General features: G+C 46.4%; 2 protein-coding genes across 6 annotated transcripts in view; both read left to right on the top strand.

Moving 5' to 3' along the window:
• Positions 1 to 100: 100 nt before the first annotated feature.
• Positions 101 to 18,038, top strand: CHEK2 (checkpoint kinase 2). Of its 3 annotated transcripts, none has more exons than XM_033174342.1 (14): positions 101 to 371; positions 3,262 to 3,389; positions 3,625 to 3,772; positions 5,643 to 5,736; positions 6,055 to 6,163; positions 8,663 to 8,716; positions 9,832 to 9,893; positions 10,761 to 10,860; positions 12,537 to 12,623; positions 13,048 to 13,211; positions 13,604 to 13,719; positions 14,891 to 14,976; positions 17,115 to 17,195; positions 17,943 to 18,038. In XM_033174342.1, the coding sequence occupies exons 1-14, from the start codon at positions 116 to 118 to the stop codon at positions 18,024 to 18,026; spliced, it is 1,569 nt and encodes a 522-aa protein (XP_033030233.1). In that variant the 5' UTR covers positions 101 to 115; the 3' UTR covers positions 18,027 to 18,038. The 3 variants fall into 3 exon arrangements, with proteins under 3 accessions (XP_033030233.1, XP_033030232.1, XP_033030234.1); XM_033174341.1 differs by having other exon boundaries at positions 8,660 to 8,716; XM_033174343.1 differs by lacking the exon at positions 8,663 to 8,716.
• A 470-nt stretch (positions 18,039 to 18,508) lies between these two features.
• TTC28 (tetratricopeptide repeat domain 28) overlaps positions 18,509 to 18,678 on the top strand; it is a 102,060-nt gene continuing 101,890 nt past the window's right edge. For all 3 annotated transcript variants that reach the window (XM_033174547.1, XM_033174548.1, XM_033174546.1), the window contains exon 1: positions 18,509 to 18,604. In XM_033174547.1, the coding sequence (XP_033030438.1) occupies positions 18,512 to 18,604 (93 nt within the window). In that variant the 5' untranslated portion in view covers positions 18,509 to 18,511. The remainder of the gene's footprint in view (positions 18,605 to 18,678) is intronic.

Raw genomic sequence — 18,678 nt, 5'->3', positions numbered from 1 at the left:
CTGCTCAGAAGAACTCGGCCGGGACCGGGACCGGGACCGGGGCGGGCGGGCGGGGCCCTTGGGCGACGCTCTCTCTGCTGTGTCCCCCGGCAGCTCCTCCTCCCGGGAAGCCGCGATGTCCCACGAGGAGGCCGGAAGCGACTCCCAGCCGCCGCTGCCGCCTCGCCCGCCCACGGAAGGCTCCAGCAGCTCCAGCGGCACTCCGGGCGCCAGCCAGTCGTCGTCCAGCTCCGGCACCCTCAGCTCCCTGGACACGCTCCCCACGCAGGACCTGCCCACGATCCCCGAGGACCCGGAGCCCGGCCCGCAGGAGCCTTCGCCGCAGCCCTGGGGCCGCCTCTTCAGCCTGGCCACGGGCTTCCCCAACTGCGGTGCGTGAGCCAAGCAAGCCCCCCCCCCCCGTCCCAGTCCCCCAGCCGCCTCGGGCAGCACCCGGGGCGAGGAGCAGGCTGCCCTCTCACACCGGCTCGGGCCTGGGGTCTCCATCCCTCCGTAGTGACCCAGGAGGAACAGCAGCGGCTCCCCTGGGCTTCAGACCGGAGGAAGGATCCTCTGCCTAAATAAATCACAGCATATTTTTTTTTTTTTTTAATAAGAATTTATTGACATTTTTACTTATAACAACATACAACCTTAACCACACCTACATTTATACACATACAAAACAAATACAATTACACATCTAATACAAAAATTGCCATGATTTTTCTTCTTAATTAGACATCTCAAAAAAAAAAAAAATTTCTTTTTCCAATCTTGACAGTTGACTTCCCCTGCCTTTTCACCTTCGAGTTTATATCCATAATCTACTTTTTAACCTCTTCATTTAAAGAAATTAAACTTAATTATATATATATAATAAAACATTCATCTTAATCTTCATCTTAATCTTAATCATCTTAATCTATAAACTTAAACCACTTAAAATGACTTCATTTATACTACATCCTCATAAATCCTCACAAATCATCCTCCACAAATCTATCTCTTCTATCCTTTGAACTGCTGCTAATAACATAGAAACTTGAAATATCTCTTTTCATATTCAAACAAATAATAAAACAAACTATTGTTGACAGTGTTCACCCTCCGATTTCAAAATACCATAACAGATTGCTTTAGATTTTACTTAATACTTCACCCCACACCCCCTCTGTCCATTCTTCTTCTCCTGATGGCATCAGCACTGAACTTCCATGCAACTTCCCTCTCCCAACGTCCACAGATCCAGGCACAGTCCAAAGCTCTCCTTGCCACGAGCTCCGAGGTATCCAACTCTCCCTCTCTCAGCTTCTCCGGTTCTTTGTAGCATTCCTTTTCTTCTTGTAAATACCTTAATTCTCTGTCCCTGGCCCCCGAGCTCACACCTCGGGGACTGGATATAGCAAATCTTGACATCGCCTTGGGGCTGCCACCCCCAACAAGCGAATTTCCTCTCCGAAGTAGCTCATTCATTTCTTCCCATCTTTCCATCCATCCTCTCAGCTCTTTGACAAGATTTTCTTCCAAAGTGTCAAAAGTTTTGTTAGCCTCCTCTGTGGGCAGTTGGTTCCATTTCAGACCCCCACACAAGACTTTGACTTTTCTGTAAATTAGTTCCACCTTCAAGGCAGTGAGCCTTTGTTCATCTGTTAGTCCAGAGTTCAATACCAGTTCAAGGACGAAACCCAGCATACTGGCAGAGGAGGAGGAAGTGGGTATCATATTTCTTCTCCTGTCTCTTTGTTCGTCGCCATTTTCCTAAACTGGAGCGCAAACACCGCAACTTTAAATAGAGATATTTTCCGCTAGTTAGCTTCCCAAGAAAAAAGTTTGCCAGTCTCATGTATCGATTTTAGATACTTTATAACCAGTTCTGTGGCAGCAATCCCTCAAATTGGTTAATTTCTTAGGCTCGAAGGGAGGGAGGCAGGCTGCCTTTCTCCTTCCCCCCGGATCGTTCCAAAAACACGATTTCTGCCAAGATTATTTACTCACGACCACCGGGTTCCTTTAGCTCCATTCTTCACAGGTAGAACTTGGACGCTCACCGCGGGCTTTGCCGCCGCATTTGCATCCCGGTTGGGGCATATCCCCGTAAGCCCGGCTCCGTTGTCCCTTCACCCCCACTCCCCCTTTACAGGGGGGCAGGGGAAGGGTTCGGAGCCTCCGCGGGCGCAGCCGGGGAGCCCAGGGTGCGGGACGCTCTTCCCGCACCCCAACCGGAGCCGCGCGCTGCGGTAGCGCGGCTCCTAACCCCCGGGATGGACAAGGCGCTTCAGACCCGAAGCAGCCTTCGACCACCCGGCGATGGCGTCGCCGCCGGAAGTCAATAAATCACAGCATATAGTGTGTCTTAAGGAAAGTGCTACACCTGCAAAACACTATGGAAAATACGCTGCTGTTGCGTGTCACAATCACAGCTGTGTCGAGGGAAGATGTTCTAGAGCCGGCATAGGCAAACTCGGCCCTCCAGATGTTTTGGGAGTACAACTCCCTGACCACTGGTCCTGTTAGCTAGGGGTGATGGGAGTTGTAGTCCCAAAACATCTGGAGGGCCGAGTTTGCCTATGCCTGTTCGAGAGGCGCATTTGCTCTAAGGGAGATCCATCCGTGCTAGCCAGAGAGCCTGTTCTTTTGCTAAGAAGGGTGCTCTTATGCACCAGGTGGGAAAACTCAGTGCAGCTAGCACCCTCCACTGTGGAGTTCCCAGAAGAACCAGATCCAACTGGGATATTGCTTGTCCAGCTGGGATGATCTTGTACCCTTTTCTTTTATATGAGCACTCAGGAATAAGGCAAGTAGTGGAATGGGCTCCCAGCCCAGCTTACTCGCTAAGGCGTTTCCTTGTGTTAGAAGGAAAAGGTATCGGGAATTCATCTACATGTTTTATAATCTTGGCCAAACTGCAGCAATTCTGGTCTTCCTCTATATTTGAACTGCTGTTCATTATGTTCTGCAGTACACTATATGTTTTGCTTCCTTCTTTTTCTCCTTTTGGAGGATTCCTCATTATCAGAGACTGGGATTTTGCTGGGAATCACCTTTTCCTTCTGTTAATACAGTTCTGGTCTTTGGTGCCAGCAAGCAATTGCCCTTCTAATGTCTGATAAGTCTCTGGTAGGTTTTAATTTCTCAAAGCTTTTTGATTCAGATGGGGAGATGTCCACTACGCTTGAGGCTCCTTTGCTCTTCCCGGACCCGGAAGAGGAGGATGCAGGTGTGTTTCCCACATGCTATTTCTTTACTTGGGTTTTGTGCTCTTCTTTCCCCCCTCCCTAGACTGCGTGAAAAATGAGTACTGGTTTGGCAGAGACCTAAATTGCGACTACAGTTTTGCTAAGCTGATAGATCTGACTGAGACAGAGCTCTATAAACAGTACAGCAAAAGGCACTTCCGCATCTTCAGAGTAAGTACTGCAGAGATTCCTTCTTGCTTTCTGCTCTGGGCAACAAGTTCCAATTTGAGGAAGTTTTCTGGTGGCAGTGAATGGGTGTGCCTGGGTTGTGTGCCCTTCTGGCTTGCAAGGTTTATGTGGGGCTCTTTCTGCAGAATTAGAACCTTTCCTACTTCCTTGCTTGTGATTCTGCTGTGAGGGAGATCCTGCCAAGTGGACTCTCCTAGCTCACTGTCCTTCCTCCAAGGAACCAGGTCCCGGAAGCTGCCACGTGGCTTATATTGAAGACCAAAGTGCCAATGGGACTTTCATCAATGGAAAGCAAATTGGGAAGGGCAAGAAGCTTCCCTTGGCAAATGTTGCTGAAATCTCCCTCTCCCTGCCCCACAACAAAGGTAAGATTCCTTGCAAACTCCCTGGTTTATAGGGGCATTTTGGGCAGTGAGTGTAATCCAGTTTTCAACCTTCATGGTTTTATAGTGACACAGCTTGATGAAATAGTGTCAGAATTAATCCTGAATGTAATTTAAGAGGCATTCTGTATCAGAAGAAAAGCCTCGCTCTCTGTGGGTGAGAATCTCCCTCCACTCCTGATCCCCAGTGGCTGTTGTTCAGAGTGACACACTTAGAGCTGCTGTGTGGTAGTGCACAGGTAGACAACGAAATTTGTTAGCCCAACGTGTAGGGATGGACACTAGCTTGGATGGTTTTTCCCCCTAATTGATTTTTAATTTCAAGTAAGAAAAAAAAAACCATACAAAGAAAGCAGTTTAATAGTTGTACAGAAAGGAAATAAAAACAGTATCTGATGGTTGTAGATTTAGACATTTTAATAAAGGCAATCCAATGAAAGTGTCTCTCCATAAGTCCAGTCCCTGCCTATCAATATTCCTTTTGTGACATAATAAATTTTTCCATAAGCACAATGTCACATATTTGCAAAATCCAAGCTTCAAAAAGATTTGCATTTGAAGTTTTCCCATATTTTTGTGATCACTAATCTAGCTGCAGTTAATACCGTAAATTGAGGATGAGGTCTTTATTGGTTATGTTCTTAATCTGAGGGATAAAATAAGATAGGAAGTCTAATTTGGGGTCTTATAGTAGCGATTGTCCCATTGTTTGATTAATTGTTTGAAAAACTTTCCTCAAGGGAATTATTTTTGGGGCAGAACCACCACATGTGTACTAGATAGCCAGGTAAGTTGCATTCCCACCAGCAAAAGTTGGATGTGTTATAATTAATTCTGTATAATCTAGCTGGGTACATGTAGCATCAATGTGCTATCTTAAAAGCATGTGATTGAGTTTTAATTGAGATAGATCCACATGGTAGTTTATTCCAAATTTGTTCCTCTAATTCTTCAAAATATTTTCCCCATTTTAGACTTAATGAAGTGAGAGGAAGAGTAGCCAATTGTGTGTGGATTTTATTTTATTTTATTATTTATTCAATAAGAAACTACTGTTATTGTCATTTTCATACAGAATGGTTATTGACATAAGCACATACAAAATGCAATAAGAATGATGAGTGTAAAAATACAAATAGAAAAATAAAATTAGAATACAGAGGGGAGGGATAACTGGGAGACAACTGAGAGTGCAGTGCCGCGTACACTTATCACATATAAGAAGAAAAAGTTGAGTTAAATTATGTGTGAGGAATTTCTATAGTTGGGAGAGATTCCCTTTCCCAGTGGGTTGGTTGAGTTGAGTAGTTGCTCATTTAAGTCGTGTAATGCTTTAATCTTATATTTGGCTGATTTAGAAAATGTATAATCTGGTATATCTCTAATCAGTCACATCGTATATCTTCCAATACAAAATTTATTTATGGGGCTGTAAGGAGCTGTTGATTAGCTTGGCTGGTTTTAAAAGGGGAATAAGCAAATGCATTGAGGACAGGGCTGTCAATGGCTTTTAGTCATAATGGTTGTACTATCTCAAATACAGTATAATAATATCTGCTGGAGATCATGACCCAGAGAGGGTTGTTGTGCTCATGTCTTGCTTATGGGGTTCCCATGTTGCCCTCCACCTTCCTCAGTGAAGGCAGACTTTCCTGGTGTGTAGCAAAGCAATTCGGAAAGGGATTTCATTCTGTCAACATTATTAGCATTGTTACATGTACAAAAACATTGTTCTTCTGATCCCTTCCATTATGTTTCGCCACAACACTGAGCACTGGTGATCAGGAAGAAAGTTGTATGTTTTCCTAGCAATAGTAGTTATTGGTCTTCTCTCCTTCTTCTCGCTTTCCAGTATTTGTGTTCTCTGACCTCATGGGAAGTGATCATCAGCTGGAGTATCCCAAGGAGCTCACAGACAAATATATCATATCAAAAACGTTGGGCACGTAAGTTAGAGTCTTTCTGCCTGCCTATCTTACAAGTTTTCTGCAATGCTGTCTTTAGGGCAGACCACTGAGAGTTGCAGCTGTGGGCCAGGGGTGGGGGAGTGGGCATCATGAGGCTGTGCTAAATGGTTTCAATGGTACCCCTCAGCGGAGGTGAATCAGCCTCCTCAGTCTTTTGCTCCCACCTCAGGGGATGAGAGAGGAGAGACTGTCCTCAGAAGCTCTGTTTAAATCTGGGGCACTGCAGGCATTTCTTTCACCGTTTCACCATCTAAATGTTAGAACCCTAACCTTGAAGTAGCCTCCTTTTTCTGCTAGTGGTGCCTGTGGAGAAGTGAAGCTGGCCTTTGAAAGGGACACCTGTAAGAAAGTGGCCATAAAAATAATAAATAAACGGAGGTTTATGGCAGATGTTTTGCCGGAGAATGTAAGTATCTCTTTGTTTTCGTCCTCTGGGCAAGGAATTTTTGATGGAGGGAAATATTATTTGTAAAGTACCTTAGGTTTGTCACCTGTGTTCTGTAGATGATTAAACACTGTTTGCTTTGACTGCTGCTGATTAAGATGATATATACAAATTTATTTGTGCTAAAAAAATTGTGGATAACTCACAATCTTAAATGACTCACATCTCAGTCCTAAACATATAGCACGGAAGAATCAGTGGAACTTTTGTGGCATGTGCTGAGGTTTATCATTATTAGTTTAGGGAAGTTTTTAATCTGTGATATTTTAATGTATTTTAATATTTGTTGGAAGCCGCCCAGAGTGGCTGGGGAGACCCAGCCAGATGGGTGGAGTACAAATAAATTATTATTATTATTATTATTATTATTATTATTATTATTATTATTATTGAATTTGTAAAGTTACCTAACTGTGCCTATGTGAGCTCAGGACAACCTGGAAACTTTTATTCTTTTTTCACCAGCAGACTTCTGTTTCAAGAAAAGTATTGACTGGTTCAGCCTCCCCCAGCGTGGATGTTTTAGACTACAGTTCCCATCAGCCTCTGCCAGCAGGGCTGTGTTGCCTTTAGCAGATGGACATCTTTACCCAAAACATCTAGAAGGCACCAGGTTGAGGAAGGCTGGCCTGGTCTCTTTTTCTATCTCTCAAAACAATCTCCCTGATACAAACCAGGTGGTTCTACAACTCATTTGCAGGCACATACAGAGCTTTGAGTGGACTCTGTGTTAAAAACAAGTTTCTCCTAGCTTCAGATTTCATAGGTGTATAATTTTTTTTGCAAGGACCAGAAGCGGTGCTTGCATTCAGCAAACTCCCCCCTGTCCTGCCCAGCCATCTACCTAATCCATGGGGTATTATCTCAAGAGGACACCTGCTTGTTAATTTTAGGGGCAGGGAATACTCAGAGGGGTTGTGGTAGTGGCCAATTAAATGGTTAGGAATAGGGACAATTGGGTGGGTGGTGGGCATATAGGCTGCAGAGTGAATTGCCTGCCTAGCACAAGGGTTGCGGCTATTGTTCGTTGCCTTGCTAGCCTGGTAGCCGTCTCTGCGATTGTTTCATCACCCTCAGTTTTGGGGAAAACCATGGGGCTGTCCAGGCTTCATGTAATCAGAGAGGGAACTTTGGAGCCAGACAGTCGATAGCCCTGGTTAACTCTGCATTCTAGTGGGCCACCAGGGTATCAGCTGAAAGACCATCAACATGGGATAAAACATCCCCTACCACTCTCTGGAAACCATTTGGATCCATTAAGTGGCGCGGGCAGACCATCCAAATCGGTCCCACCTCCCTGCAGAGGGGAAGGGTCACGGAGAAGTCCAGTTGAACTAGGAAGTGATCTGACCATGGCACTTTTACTTAGTGTCAGTTCACCCACATCCATAGAGGTGAAAGTCTGAGGCACATCCACAACTATGAGTTGGGCCAGACTTATTCATGGACAGCCCCATGGAGGCTATGCTTTCCACGAAGTCCTGAGCTTGTAAGGTCATGTTGGTATGGATGTTAAAATCCCCTAGGAAAACCAAACTAGATGTCTCCAGGAGAACATCCGCAATGACCTGAAGCAGCTCGGGCAGGGAATCCCTGGTGCAGCGGGGAGGTCATTACACCAAAAGGAATCCTGTACTGCCCCTATTGCCCAGCTTCCAGAACATGCACTCAGAAAACTGGGTCTTCCCATTAGGACGTCTGGTGTAAACTAATGACTTCCTAAAAGTCACTGCAACCCCCCCTCCCCGCCCACATGACCTGGGTTGCTGTGCGTAAAAGAGACCTGGTGGACAAGCAGCGGCAAGAACAGGCCCATCTGCAAGACCAGGTCAATGGTCAACCTGGCCACCTCACTGCTCATTCCTAACTTGTTCATAAGTCTAGAGTTAGGAGTGAGCAGTGAGGCGGCCAAGTTGGCTGATTACACTAAATTGTTCAGGGTTGTTAAAGCAAAAAGAGATTGCAAAGAGCTCCAAAAGGACGTCTCCAAACTGAATGAATGGACACCTGGTTGGCCACCGTGAGAACAGGAAGCTGGACTAAATTGGCCATTGACCTGGTCTGGCAGCCTGTTCTCATGTTCTAAAGTGCTGCTCCCAGCCCCAGTTCCCAGCCTCCGTCCCTCTCATAGCGCATCTACGGGTTTTTAGAACCTTTCCCAAGGACATGTCTGTGTGCCTGGGATTGCTTTCTGGGGATAATCTGTGAAATTTCATGGACTCTTCTGCCAGCTGAGCCGAGTGCCTTATGTTTGGCTTTCCTGCTTTTTTGCTGCAGCAATGCAGGCTATCTTCAGCACTTTTACTGAGGGCAGGAGGCCTGATGTTCTGTCAGTGTGTGAGCTTCCTTCTGTTTTGCTGTCCTCTTGCACTGTCAAGTACCTTCAAGCTAAGCAGATGGGCTCATACTAAAGCTGTACAAGTGACCTTTACACTTTGATGTTCCATTGTCTAAAAGCAGGACAAGCCTTTTAATGTGGAAACGGAAGTGGAGATTCTGAAGAAGATTGACCATGTAAGTGGGCCCTTAAACCAGGCAGCTTTTAAAATTATTTTTACCTCCCCTCTTCTTCTCACTAAAGACTAGGGCTGGGCGATATCTGGTTTTCAACTTCACAATATATTGCCAGCTAAACATTGCGATATACTGATATATATCGTAATGTCTGACATAAGGATGGAACTATGTAGAAGCGAACAGTAGGGCTGGGCGATATCTGGTTTTCAACTTTGTGATATATTGCCCGCTAAACATCGTGATATACTGATATGTTACAGTGTCTGAAATAAGCATGGAGCTGGTTTTCAACTTAGTGATATATCAGCAGCTAAACATTGCAATATACTGATATATCATAATGTCTGAAATAAGGATGGAGCTATGTAGAGACATTGGCTGGCTTCACGGTTTCTTCCACATTGTGATTTTTGCATAGCACGCACGCACACACATAATGATTAGCAATATATTGCCAGGTCAAAAATTATGAAACTAATATCATGATATGGATTTTGAACTGGTTTTGGACGATACATCAATATATTGTCCAGCCCTACTAAAGTCCTGACAGTGGTTCTGATTTATCTCATATGCTACTAGCAAGCCCATTCTCTGAGGGCAGATTCTGATGGCTGCAAAATGGAACCCACAGTGTGCAACTGGCAGAGTATTGTGGGGCTCAGCCTCAGAGGAACCTAAAGGTGTTCAGAAGCAGAACAAAAATCTTAGGGGGGAAATCACTCAAATGTGGGAGGAATTGAGGCCAGGGAATGATGCTGGTTGAGTAACTGTTGAAAGGCAGGGAGGAAAAGTAAATTAATTTGGAGTACCTAGGGAGAGGGCAACGCAGGCTGGAACACTGAACAGCAACATACCATGCTGCAACATTTTATTGCAGTTCCCACTTATTTTTTACTCAGTGGAGTGTGGGGGGATATTTAGGTCCTACAGTGGAGATGTCATTCCTGCCCTTTGTCCTCACATTTGTAAGCATTTTCCTTTGAATTGAGAGTTCTGTGCTGTTCTTTGGCTTCAGGAAAAAAGAGCTGCTTTTGGAGGGCATTGCTTTCTCTGAGAGTGGCTTTTTCCTAGCCAATGTTTGGATGTTTTCCTTTCCTTCCTTGCCACAGCCTTGCCTTATCAAGATAATAGACTTCTTTGAAGGAGAAGACTTTTACATTGTTTTGGAATTGTAAGTTATTCTTCTTTGTGCTCTTTGGGGAGGAGGGAGTGGTTTTGTGCCTAAGGTCTGTGAGTGGCAGTGTAGATCAGGGGTCAGCAAACCTTTTCAGCAGGGGGGCGGTCCACTGTCCCTCAGACCTTGGGGGGGGGCTGGACTATGTTTTGAAAAAAAATATGAACGAATTCCTATGCCCCACAAATAACCCAGAGATGCATTTTAAATAAAAGGTCACATTCTACTCACGTAAACACACTGATTCCCGGACCGTCCGCGGGCCGGAATTAGAAGGCGATTGGGCTGCATCCGGCCCCCAGGCCTTAGTTTGGGGACCCCTGTTGTAGATGGTCTAAAATGAGCAGTTCAGTGTGGCTATAATTAAAGAAGAAGAAAACTCGGGTGATGACTGCTGGAAATAGAAGCTAAGGAGATGGAATGAATGGACAACCGAGACAGCATTTCTCAGGGGCTGGATTTGTATTGGAAGCAGCCCTCTTCCTCCTCATTCAGCTCTTGTTCAGACTGTTCCATGTTTAGTGCTCAAAATAATCCCTATGTGTAGATGTTCTCATCTCAAAGTCAACCATGCCCACTCGATGAAGGAGGTTCTTGATCACAAACAGGCCTCTTAGGCTCCAGGCTGCTTCGGAATTTTCTTGTCATTTTGGAAGATATCCTTGGTCATAGAGATTTCAGCATACAAAGACTGTCTCCCCCCCTTGGCTTCCTTGCTAGTGTTTGGCTAGTCTTGGAAAACTAATTCTAGATCTGAAGGATTTTGCATCCAGTGATGAAAAATAGTTGCTACTTTCCATCATGAATACCATTTCCATTTTTATCTTGCCTTCAAACATGGGTTTACTCTGCTCTGTCTTTCAGGATGGAAGGTGGAGAGCTATTTGACAAGGTTCTGCGTCCAGCAAGACTGAGTGAAGCAACATGCAAACTTTATTTCTATCAAATGCTTTTGGCTGTGCAGGTACCCCTTAACTCTGCAAAGCTGGTTGTCTCCCCATAATGTGGGGTGAGCTTGGCTTGATGACTGTTAATGTATTCATTGGTACAATCTGGAGTCTGCTTTGTTTGTTGCACCACATGGATGCAACAGCCTCTTTTGTTAAACCTTCCGATGAGCAAAGGCTGTTGTGTAGCCGCTGCAAAATGTGGTTAACTAACCTTGCTGGATTGCAGTTCCTCTCATCCCTGACTATTGGCTGGCTAGGGATGATGGGAAGTGGGAGTCCAACCTGGAGGTCTACAGGTTAGTTGCCCCTGATGTAGCCCATGGAAACATTTACTGCATAGACCATGCAATGTCTCTAAACAGAAGTGTACCTCTCTTCATCACTTGGAGAATTCACAGAAAGACATTACATCTCTGCTCCCTGAGGAGGTGCCACAGCTCAGTGACAGAAAATACAAGAGCAGTCTGCTGGATCAGGCCGGTGGACCATCTAGTCCAGCATCCTGTTCTCACAGAAGTCAACCAGATGCCTGTGGGAAACCAAGCATGACCCCAGCACAAGAGCCCACACTCCCTGCCTGCCTTTGACCGCAGAGGGTGGAACAGAGCCTTCAGGGCTAGAAGCCATTGCTCACCTTATTCTCCATGAAAGAGAGCCTTTTGTCTTATTCCACAACTGCTAAGCTTTCTCATGAGGTTTTTTTATATTATTACTTAACAAAATTTATATACTGCTTGATTATAATAAAACCTTTAAGCACTTAAAAATACAATTATCAATAACAGACAGTTAAAGCAGGTGTTTAAAAGCAATCAGAGTCTTTGGTGAGGTCTTTTGTGAAATTCCAAGTACACTTTGCTGGCTGGATCACATCTATAAGCTTGTTGACATTCTTAAAGAGCACTAAAAGCTTAGCAAGACAGCATAGCAGAACAATGGCAATTATAATAATGTGCAAAACCCCCACATTTCAATACAGTGCTACCTCATTTTGAGTCCGGCCCATTTAGCATCCATTTTGTGGAATGTCTGCAACAAACCCGGAAGTACGAGAACGGGTTACTTCCAGGTTTGCCGCTCGCGCATGCACAGAAACACAAAACCACTCCACGCATGTGCGCATAACAGCGCTTTGTTGAGCGTCCCTTTCGTCGAGCATCTGGGGCTCCGGAACGGATCCTGGACTCAAAACGTACCACTGTACTATAAATATAACAAGATTACATAAACAACATGCGGCATCCAATAGCAAAAATAACAAGGGAGCCTCATAGTTTCACCTTAGTCGTAGAAACACCCTTCCCATGATGTTGCTCTCATGATGTTGTTTCCACTGTGGAATCCTCTTCAGATTTTTCTATTCAAGATTGAGAGTTCAATATTTATTTTCTTCAAGATCAGCTCTTAAGCATTGAACTTGCAATTTGGACCTGTTATGTTGAATTGTTTTGCTGCACTCTCTGGGCAATATAGACACACACACACACACACACACACACACACACACACAATTGTCAGTTTTTGTTTATGAAGTGCTTGTGGCTGTGCCTGTGACTAGGCATGGAAGGCAGGACATGGTCCTCTAAATGTCTGTTTATTAAAGGAGCGGAGATGCCACATGCAATGGTGTGTGAGCCACAACAATCTGTTAATTGCATAATATTCTTTCTCTTTTTGGCGCTGTGCAAAGTATCTTCATGAAAAAGGCATTATTCACCGGGACCTGAAACTGGAGAATGTGCTGTTGTCATCTACTGAGGCAAATTGCCTTATAAAGGTGAGCAGGAGTTGTCTAAGAATTCGACCCTCCCCCCCCCAACCCCAAATAAAGTTGCTCTGCGAGATGCTTTGACCTAGGTCTCTGGTGTCGATGGCATTCCAGTGCATGCCACTCAGTTATCATGGAATGAAATATTTAAGACAGAGGCCATGAGTGTAAGGTGCGTTTGTGAAAGACTTTGTGACTCTGCTTGGCCTCCCGGCCTCTCTCTGCAAAATCTTGTAGATTTCGTTGGATTTGCCTTCTAAAAGTTTGTCTTCCAATGTTTTGCTTTGGAGACGAAACTACTGTGTCTAGCAATTTATTTACATACCCAGGCGGGGTGGCTTGGGACACATGCAGACCTCCATTGCAAGAAGCAGGTTATGGGACTTCTGAAGTTCTGATCAATCTATTCTTGTTACTTTTCTTGTTATGCAAGATAACAGATTTTGGTCAATCCAAAATTCTTGGAGAAACATCCCTTATGAAAACATTATGTGGTACACCTGACTATCTTGCTCCCGAAGTTCAAAATTTTGCTGAGACAGGAGGTTATGGGCGCTCAGTGGACTGCTGGAGTCTGGGAGTCATTCTCTTTATTTGGTAAGAAATGCAGGAAGGCTGACAAAGGTTTTTTTCTTCCCATAAAGTGTACCTGTTTATGAGTGAAATTTTGAACACATTGACTTGAATACTTTTTATTTTTAATTTTTGTCTCTTGCCCTTCAATGGAGAACTAAGGCTGAATTCTGTGCAAGACTTACTTGGATGTAAGTTCATGAAAGTTAGTTTGACTTCTGCACGTGTAGGGTCAGGCTTTAGTTGCCTGTTAACCTTGGAACAATCCTGTAAGCCTGAGTGAGGGTTGCATTTCCAAGCGCTGTAGTCGCAGTGGAGTTCAACCTCCAGTTCCCACTTCAGACACTGCCCCTCTGCCCCTCATAGGTTTTTGGCTGCAGAGCTGCCATGTTTTTCTTCTTGTTTGTCTCAATTAGCCTCTCCGGATATCCACCCTTCTCTGATAAAAATGCTCGTCTGTCTCTGAGGGAGCAGATCGCCCAGGGAGAATATTACTACTGTGCAGAAATATGGCAGCATGTGTCAGAGGAGGGTAAGGCATTGGTGTGACCCTGCTTCACAGGACAGAGGTATTGACCATAGAGGCACCAGCATTGTTTAAATGAGAGAGCTGTCTAAAAGACTTAAGCGTCATTGTGACTCAAGCAGAAGGTTGGTGGTTCCAGCCCATCCAGGGACAGCTGTGGGCAGGATTCCTGCATTGCAGGGGGTTGGGAGGGATATCCCTCAGGATCCCTTCCAATTCTACAATTCTATTAGTGCAAGGCATGTTGGCTGGGACTCAAATGACACACACTGAACTGTTGGGGTCTTCTTCCTTGCATCAAAGGGAAAAACAATGGTAAGGTGCTGAAAGGAACTTCTTGTCTCTTGAAGGCTACCTGTGGCTTCCAACAGGGAGCCAAGGAGACTTACAGCATCCTTCTGGCCCTCAAACTGGTGAAAGAGGTGAGGTACCTTCTTCCTCTCCCACTTAGGAAGCAAGGGCCGCAAAACCACACAGGTGTGTTCTGAATAGCATCTTGCAAGGTGGCTTATGGCTTGACACTTAAGTGCGTCTGCATCTCTTCCACTGTGCCATGACTGGTGATGTTAATGGCAGATGCTACTGCAGTCAGACTTCCTTCCTTCCTTGCTTGGGGATGTGGCAAGGGCTCATGGCGTCATTTTAACCCTGGCCTTCTAGGTCCTAGTGCACTTAATATCCCCCCCCCCACCGTATTCCGCATTCCAAAAATATGTAGAAGTGAATAAGCTGTAGGACTGGAACAATATTTTCCCATTGGTTTGGAAATTTATGGGGTCCCTTGTTAACAGTCCTTTTTGGCCTCTGTAAGACAAATCGATTCAGGCTTTGTTCCTGTACATGCTTATCACAGAGCAATCCCCATGGAATTAAAAGAAGCTTATGTTTTGAGTAATGTACAGTTTCTTTGGTCTGAACTCACACTAGAAATTGTGACAGCAGGAGCCTCTTCTGAATTGAGGTAAGCTACTTAAACTAACTACAGTGTTTATGTATCAGCTGTTCCTTTGCAAAGGAGGACAGGGAGGGAGCCAGAACAGGTGGGGGCCACACATGTGTTCTCCAAGCAGAGAAGCAGGTGGCAGCAGGCGTGAGAGCAGGATGCTGGACTAGAGGGGCCATGAGGGTATCATTCTGTTATTGCTGAACTACAGCGCATTTTGCTTTGTTGTTTCAGCCTTTGACCTTGTGCAGAAGTTGCTAGTGGTGGATCCACGGAAGCGTCTTAAAATAGAAGAGGCTTTAGAACATCCCTGGCTTCAGGTATATGCTCACCTGAGCTGTCCTATCTAGGTAGAACAGGACAGGATGATTTTGTTCATTTGTTTTGTTGAAAATGTTTCTCAGCAGCCCCTCATAAGTGATATGCAGTAATACAGTTCCAATAAAATATAACAAAATGCATCACAATCCGCAATAGACCAGCCATATGTCAGATAGGTCTTTAACAAGCATTGAAAGCCCTTACCGTATTTTTCGCTCCATAAGACACACCTTTTCCTTCCTAAAAAGGAAGTGAAAATGTTAGTGCGTCTTATGGAACGAAGGCTTAGCTCCTGCTTCCTCCCCCCACCCCCGCCGCGTTTGGCGGGAAGCGGCGGCGGAGATGTTGCTGGATCCTCCCCGCATCTCCGTTCTGCGAACAGGCTGCGGGAGGATCCAGCAACATCCACTTCGCTCCCTGCTGCCTCCTCCCACCCCCCACCTAGTTCGGCGGGAGGTGGCAGCGGAGATGTTGCTGCATCCTCCGCACCACCCGCTGATCCCAAAAGCCTTCTTTTGGGATCGGCGGCAGGGTGCGGAGTGGTGGAGAAAGCAGCATACCCGCTATTTTCTCCACCACCTCCCTGCCACCGATTGGTGCCGGGTGCGGGGTGGTGGAGAAAGCAGCGGGGATGCTGCTGCTTTTGGGATCAGCGACAGGGTGCAGGGTGGGGAAAGCAGCATCGCCGCTGCTTTCTCCACCCCTCCCCCTGTGCGCCGATCCCAAAAGCAGGCTTTTGGGATCAGCGGCAGGGCGCAGGGTGGTGGAGAAAGTGGGGATGCTGCTGCATTCTCCACCACCCCACGCCCTGTGCTCATCCCGCTTGCTTTGAAGGGAGCTGGGGACAGGAGTGAACACTCACCCCTCGTCCCCAGCTCCCTTCAACGCAAGCAAGGATGAGCCGTCTGAAGGGGTGCGTGGCGCCCCTTCAGAGCGACTTATCCCCATTTTTTTAAAAAGGGAGCCGGGGAGAAGGGGTGAGCCTCTTTCGCTCCCCCTCCCAGCCTTTTAGTGGAGGAAAAGCAGAAAAATATTTTTTCTGGTTTTCCCCCTTTAAAAATGAGGTGCGTCTCATGGTCCGGAGCATATTATGGACCGAAAAATACGGTATTTTTAAGTGGAGGTGGTTCCATTTGCTAGGTGCCACAAATGAAAAATCTCTCCTTCAGATTGTGGCATGATAAGACCTGAACAGGCTGCGACAGCCAGGATGGCCTCTTCCAACAGTCTTAGTGTATGGAGTGGTCTGTATTGGACAAATACAGGTCCCAAGTTGTTGTTATTTTTTAAAAATATATTTCTACACCACCTCTTTCCCTGACAGGACCCAAGGCAGCTTACAGATAAAAGCAATAATTGCTACAAACCTAGAAAAGTCAATAATTAAAAAGCACTTAAACATTAATAGAATTAAAACAATAAACATACATGAAATCTATTTAAAACATACAAATAAATACAATAAAAACAGCATGGCACCAGCCATTTCACTAAAAGCAGTCAGTTCCCAAAAGCCTGTTGGAACAAAAAGCTCTTTACCTGCTGATGGAGGGAGAAGTTCTTAGGGTTTTGTATGTCAACGAAAGACAGCAAACGGCCAGTGTGTGTTCACAGGGAGACCATGGCAGCGAGGATAATGCCTTGGCAATATGAATGGAGAAGGGGAATTGGGTGTATGGCCCCCTTAGGAAGCCCTTGTCCTGCCAGGGGCAGGAGCCTGTACCTTTGGCCAAATCCAAAGACCATATTCCACCTTGTTTGTGTTTCTGCTTGCTGAATCCTGCAGATAGATTTCCCTCTCTGAAATACGGTGGACCCTCCAGATACGAATTAAATTCGTTCCGGGGGTCAGTCCGCAACTCGAAAAGTGTCTGAGGCAGAAAATCCAAATAACAACTCCCACTGTAGTGGGGAAGGAATTTGCTAATAAACTGACAATTTGATGCCCTTCAATAGGTACCCTGAGGCTGGAGACTGCTCCTTGCCTCCCCTCCATCCCCATTCTTGCCTCCCATTGCCTGCCTTGTGGCTCAGCCTCATTCTTGGCTGCTTCACACTGTTAATCAACTGCTAGAATTACCGTATGCCACCCTATGATTTCATTTTAAATATATGTCCAAATACATATTCTCCACAGGATGAAAACATGAAGCACACTTTTCAACGGTTAATCACTCCAACACAGGAGCCTGTGCCTGCATCAGAGGCGTCAACTTTGGTATCTATTTCTCATGATGGATTCCTTGAAGAACTCGTGAATTGATTTTAGAAAAATGTTTTGGGGGGATGGTGTCAGGAGGCCAGAGCCCTTGGGTCACCTAAGGCTTTGGGTGGGGATTTTGACAGGTGAAGCTGTAGATAGACCACTGGAGGGCTTGGGGGTGGGCGTGGTAGCCCTAAACAAAAACAGTGCTGCAGTATTACAGGAGTACATTGACTACCGCGAAGGCACAAATACAACCAGCAGTTAAAGAAGGAGAACAGTCCTACAACTGTATACTAAAACCAGCCACATCTATATGGCAGCAACATAAAATGGTCACCAGAGATGAGATGGAATAAACTCAAGCAACTTTTCCAAGGGACTTCTGACTGAGGCTAAAAGTCCTCCAAGTATTTTGGAATATTTGACAGGCGGTGTCTGTTTTAGAGCGGCTGGTCTGCTTTCTCTGTTTCATTTGATCCTCCTCTTCTAGATAATGCAGTCGCTTCTGGAGGCAGAGTGGTGCCTATAATGATGGGTTGTGCCAGTTCAGGCCCCATGCCCAGCCACAGTTGGCAGCAATCCATGGTTTGGAAACCCACTTCAATCTGTGGTTGCTGGTTTGCCTTGTGGATTGCAAACCATGTTTTCCCCCTACAACGGCTTTCTTAGGCATGATGGAGTGTCTGGAGCACTGTTGCACTCTTCCATAGCCTGGCAGCAGGTAGTTCCACAGGTTAATCCTCCTGCTTTCTTTTTCAGCCACCCACCAGCAGGAGGAAACGGCGCCACCCTCAGGAGCAGGCTGGTCCCTCCAAGGTGCAAAAAATGAAGATGGCTTCTTAAGGGCTGTTTTTTTTAAAGAAACCAAACAAAATTTTATAAGTTTATGAAGTCCTTTTAAATTGTAGTACATGAGTATATTGGTAAATAAAAAGCTTTCTAAGACTAGCGTGAACTGGTAAATTGTGAAGAACTCCCACCGTGTATACCGTGTGCCCTCCCAATGCCTGCCCTACCTGGGGAAGGGGGCCCCGCGAGTGTAAGCGGTCCCTTCCGACGTGCGCGCGACGGTCCTTGTCCTGCCCCGGACTTTATGCAACTTTTCGCCTGAAGTTGGAGGGTGCGAGGAGGGAGCGGAGGAGGGGCGCGGCCGGCCGCCCGTCCCCCCGTCCCCCCCGGCGGGGCGGAGCAGCGCACAGCCCGAAGATGGCGCCGATGCCGCCGCCGGCGGGGTGGGCGCGGGAGCGGGGCGGCCGGCGGGCCGAGGGGGCGTCGCAGCCGCCGCGGTGAGCCGAAGCGGGGCCGCGTCCGGCCCGCGGGGGGCCGTCATGGAGCGCGAGGCGCCGCGGAGCTTCAGGCGCTGGCGCCGAGGAGGCGGCGGCGGCGGCGAGCGGGATCCTCGCGGGCCCCTTCTAGCCGGGGTGAGCGCCGGGCGAAGCTCGAGGGACGGGGCGCCGAAGCTGGATCCTTCTGCCCGACCCGTGTCGGCGAGCTC

The sequence above is a fragment of the Lacerta agilis genome, chromosome 17, assembly GCF_009819535.1.
Source record: "Lacerta agilis isolate rLacAgi1 chromosome 17, rLacAgi1.pri, whole genome shotgun sequence".
Lineage (NCBI taxonomy): Eukaryota > Metazoa > Chordata > Lepidosauria > Squamata > Lacertidae > Lacerta > Lacerta agilis.
The sequence above is the reverse complement of the archived record's forward strand: the minus strand, read 5'-3'. Positions and strand labels throughout refer to the sequence as shown.